Raw genomic sequence first — 5,082 nt, forward strand, 5'->3', positions numbered from 1 at the left:
CTTGATCAATTGATCAAGTGAATGGCTTTGCATTAAGGAAAGGTTGTCTTTTAAATCATGCAAAAGGCTTAAACCAATACAAGATCAATTCTCTTCTCCTTTTTGGCATGGCAAGTTGTTGGGACTTGGTTCACTAATCAAGACTCCTAACTTGTGTTTGTTGCCTACATTATTATTGACCGGCCTCAGATAGTTGTGACTTCTACATAAGTCCAATTACGATTGCTTAACATAGCGCTAAATTTGCCTTATGGCTACATAACTCTAACACTAACCATTAACCATTAACATTTAATTCTTGCACTTTAGATTTATGCAATTTACTATTCTTGTACATATTATTCATTTGCTTTTGCCCTTTGCTCATTTGAGCACATGTTTATGTTAATGCAATTTGCCTTTTGCTCACTTGAGAACATAATTGTGTATATATTATTGTGCTTGTATTTTGTCTTGATTATTGTGGACCAAATGCAAAAATGATCAAATGGACTTAGATTCTAGCACATTCCCTATGCAAAAATGGAGTAAAAAGGCATTGATATTGGAGATGGATTAGAAGGACCAAACCTCTAAACTCACTCTTGTCCATTCTTGATTTACTTCATGGAACTTTTTGATGTGTGTGCTCTTGTGCTAGGGAATCCTATTTGAGCCAAATTGAAGAACCATTGCCATGTTCATCCAAAGTGGAAGATACAAGAGCCATTGAGGATCTTCTAAGAGCTTGTTTGATTGATTTGATTGCTTGAGCTTACACTTATTTTGCTTGCATATTCCAACGGATTGGAGCTAATTGGATCATCAATATAATCTCAAGAGAGGAACTCCATTTGTGGTCTTGTTTCTTATCCTTCATCTCTTGTATGATTAGGACTTTAGCCATTCTTCTTCTTCCCTCCCCTCTAACCCAAGCCAAAACTTTTTGTGCAAACATTTAACATTTGTTTTCAAACATTAGAAACCTAAGCATTATGCTTTTGATTTTCAAACTTTCTTTTCATAGCACTTATTTTGAATTGAATCTTTAAGTCAACTTTGACCATATTTTGTAAATACTTTTCATTGATAAATATAACCCATTCAAATACTTTTGTGGTTTCAATGGCCACTTTCTTAATCAAAAACTTTTCATAACCAATAGTTATTAGGTTTGAGTTATCCTTGAGGTAGATGTAATACTCACCTATATCCTTAATGATGGACAATGAGTCTTACATGCTTATTATAGGGTTAACCCCTCACTAGCATGTTTAAGCTATCCTCACATGGTGGATTTGTGGTTTTAGGTTGAGTTTTCTCCCTTGGATAACAAAAGACCTTAAGGCTTTTGGACCAATCAATTCACCAACTTGTTTTGAGATTTTTACCCCGAACTACGAGGTTTTGATCCTAATCTTTTTATAAGATGGTACGTAGGCAATGGGTTTATCCATCCAAACACAAAATGTAAATAACTTGTACATTCTCTTCTCATCTCTTCAATCATGCTTGCACAAACAAAATTTTCACAAAAAAAAACAACAACCTTGCAACAAGTATGAAAAGGGCTCCCTAGGAGTACCTAGGATGTTTTAGGTGCCTAACACCTTCCCATTGCATAACCAACCCCCTTACTCAGATCTCTGTTTCTTTTACTAGTTTTTGTTAAAACTATTAGGTTTTTGTTCGCTTTCTAACCATTCCTTTGGAATAAATAGAAGTGCGGTGGCGACTCGACTTGAATGATTTACCTTGGATTTAGTCAATATCTCTAATGGTAACGAATACCCCGCTACAGCAGAGTAGAGAAACCTTGTCTGGCTCTCTGAAGGTACAACTCTCCCTATTTCGTTGTCGGAGATGTCATTATGATTCAATGGCTGCCCATTTTGGGATGGAATGCAAATACTTCTCTTACCAACATATGACATTATTTTCAGTGAAGGTGATACATCTACTTCTCTTCCCTGTAACACGTGATCCTCCCGGGGAAATTAATAAATCATCATGCTCTGTTTTAGAAACCTCGTCACTGAAGTTTGAGGATACTAAGCTCCGTTCAACTATTTCATTTATATATGCCATTAGTTTGTGAAGCAACCTCAAAATAAACTGGTTTTTGAACCCAAAAAACTCTAAGCCATCCATTTTAGACGAAAGTCTCTTCCCATGCAAAATCATCATGCTTAGCGTACATTGCGAGCTTTCCTTTTTTATGAGTTTAAAACTTGAGCTCCCTTACTTGTTTCAAGTGTTTGGAAGAAGTTATAGACAGTTTGGTGCCAAGACTAAAACCAGGCGTGTTGTTACACTGTTGTCCAATTACCGCAGAATTGGTGCGGCTTGAGATACAGAGAACAATATTTGGAGGAGGTTCTACGTCGTGATTAGCAGATCATCATGTCATAACGGTATACAAATCAGTCCATTCTTTGACAATAACTGATGAGCTAGATGGTTAACCAATTCAGAAACATCCAGGTTTTCATTATGATTTGGTTCTGATTGACTTGTTTGTCTTGACTATTTAAAAGGCATAACGTTTGAACTATTTTGCAGCCTTTGATCTTCCCTACAAAAACTCCAGCAGCTTCTGTACAAGATAGTTTCCTAAAAGGAATCATCATCAGGTTAGCAGTGTTATCAGTAACATTATTAAACCCCCTTCATTTGCCGTCGACAGACCCTTCCTCAACTAGCTTCTGCAGGTGACGACCAACATTCTGAGACTAATTTGATCTCTGTGCTTTCTGTTGAGCCCGAACTTCTGCTCAAATATCTGCAGATCTGATATCTGCTTTATTGCCATTATCAATTATCGAAGGAGTCGTTGTGCTAACTCCTTGAATAACGTTACTTTCAACAGGGATGTCTGGCCTTGCACCAACTGAATCTTGTGCATAATTGGTTTCCACATCACCATGAGAACCGGCTTCCGCTACATCTTGATTAGGCGAAATTTCAAGGGTCAGTTCGGTTGCAATCATAAATTTTCAAACATTTTGCTGCAAGTGTCCCTTAACTTAACACTAAATGTTCATTATAATTCTTCACCAAGTTCCAATCATGACAAATCCTTGAACCTTGCATCTTAATTTCTCACAACTTATTGAACTCAATCACTAAACATAATATGTATCTTTGGATAATGCTAGGAGCTGGTTTACCCGACTCATCCGCAAATGCTGCCCACATGCACACGGTAGTCAATTCTTATAAGGTTGAGAGTGGAGATCCTGTTTTGGAGAAGTAAGCTGAGAGATCTACATGCTGGTCATCATACATACTGATAAAAGGAAGTTCCAAAAGTTCCTGAACCGACATTCTATTCCCCTGATCTTTCTGTAGACATGCAGAGATAAATGAATAAAATTCTGGAGAAAATTGTTCAGATGGAGCACTAGGAGGAGGCTTGTCGACAATTATTTCAATAAGCTCAAATATACTTTCCCATCTTTCACTTTGATCTGGTGGCATATATGGAAACCTCCCTATAGCACACTCGAACAATATTAGTCCCAAACTCCATATATCACTTTCGTAGTTATAGCCACCCTGGCCCCCACTGATTCTCTCTGGAGACATATAGTTGTACGTGCCAATGAAAGTATTTGCTTTATCAGATGTACTTTCCATAATTGCACTAACACCAAAATCAGTAATCTTCTTAATTATTGCAGCTGGATTTGAGTTTAATCCTTTAACTAATGCCACAATCAGTTGCTTTAACATGGATAGCTTTTTATCTTCTCTAAATCCACAAGAATAATATTGGCTCTATAACCCTCTCCGCCCAAAGCATGAAGCTCGTCCAAGGTAGGAATACTATCAAAAACTTCTTTGAGTTTTAGCTTCCAAACATTCATGTAAGATACTTTAAGATCATGCATGTAAATGAATGAATGACGTAGTTGAAATATGAATGAGTGTGTATAACTTTTTGAATATGAATGGAAAATTTTCCAATACGAATGAAGAAATATGAATGCAAATTTTGAATGTGAAAAACGAAAAAATATGAAATAGAAAATATGAATATGAAAGACGGAATATGTAAGGAATTCTCGAATCTTGAATAAATGGAAAAATGAATATGAATGGAGAAATATGGATGGAATTTTCGAATCTTGAATAAATGAAAAATGAATATGAATGATTGAATGAATGTAATGTTTGTATTTGGCCTAGGAATTCATTAGAAGTGAGCCATGATCAGGAACAAGACAAAGGAATGTGAACGACCACATAATTGACAAACTTGAACAATGGGTGAATGGTGTCTTATGAGGGAGACAAAACATGGATTGAATTTTAGACATGAGAATAAAAGTCATGAGATTCCACCTGATTCTTATCGAATGATAATGTGCTCCAAGTCCTGCTTGACTAAGGGAGCTAATTACCTTACACCCGAAACAAATGGCAAGGCCCAAAGATTTATCGAATAGCAGATGATGACAAGTCTAACAAAATAAGTCGGTGGGTAGATTCATGACCAGATGAAATGGTCATGAGGAGAAAATAAAATGAATGATTGATGGGGAAAATTTTCAGGGCCAAAATCAGGGTATGACAGTTTCCACCATATTATTATTCAAGTTCGATCCATTATCAGTAATGATCTTACTTGGCACACCATAGCGGCATATGATCTGATTCGTGATAAACCTCACAACAACTTGCTTGGTTACATTTGCATACGATGTCGCTTCAACACACTTTGTGAAGTAATCAATAGCCACCAAAATGAAACGATGTCCGTTTGAAACTTTGGGCTCAATCATGCCAATCATGTCAATTCCCCACATGGAGAAGGGCCACAGGGAGGAAATGACGTTCAACAGTGTCGGAGGAACATGAATCTTATCTGCATAAATTTGATCCTTGTGGCGTTTCTTCATAAACTTGCAACAGTTAGATTCCATTGTCAGCCAATAGTAACATACTCGTAACATCTTCTTTGTCATTGCATGTCTATTGGAATGAGTACCAAAGGAACCTTCATGGACTTCAGTCATTAATAAGTCTGCTTCGTGTCTATCCACGCATCTGAGCAAAACCATATCGAAGTTTCTCTTATAAAGCACATCACCATTTAGG

The 5,082-nt window shown here is 36.8% G+C and overlaps 1 protein-coding gene across 1 annotated transcript; it reads right to left on the minus strand.

The window, feature by feature from the left end:
* Positions 1 to 3,195: 3,195 nt before the first annotated feature.
* Positions 3,196 to 3,642, minus strand: LOC127098619 (mitogen-activated protein kinase kinase 2-like). The gene has a single exon (XM_051037257.1). It carries the CDS (start codon positions 3,616 to 3,618, stop codon positions 3,196 to 3,198), a length of 423 nt encoding a protein of 140 aa, XP_050893214.1. The 5' UTR covers positions 3,619 to 3,642.
* Between the last annotated feature and the right edge of the window lie 1,440 nt (positions 3,643 to 5,082).

The sequence above is a fragment of the Lathyrus oleraceus genome, chromosome 6, assembly GCF_024323335.1.
Source record: "Lathyrus oleraceus cultivar Zhongwan6 chromosome 6, CAAS_Psat_ZW6_1.0, whole genome shotgun sequence".
Lineage (NCBI taxonomy): Eukaryota > Viridiplantae > Streptophyta > Magnoliopsida > Fabales > Fabaceae > Lathyrus > Lathyrus oleraceus.

Bases quoted from the DNA above. Each gene is read 5' to 3' on its own strand.
- LOC127098619 (XM_051037257.1), bottom strand. From the start codon at position 3,618: ATGGAAAGTACATCTGATAAAGCAAATACTTTCATTGGCACGTACAAC.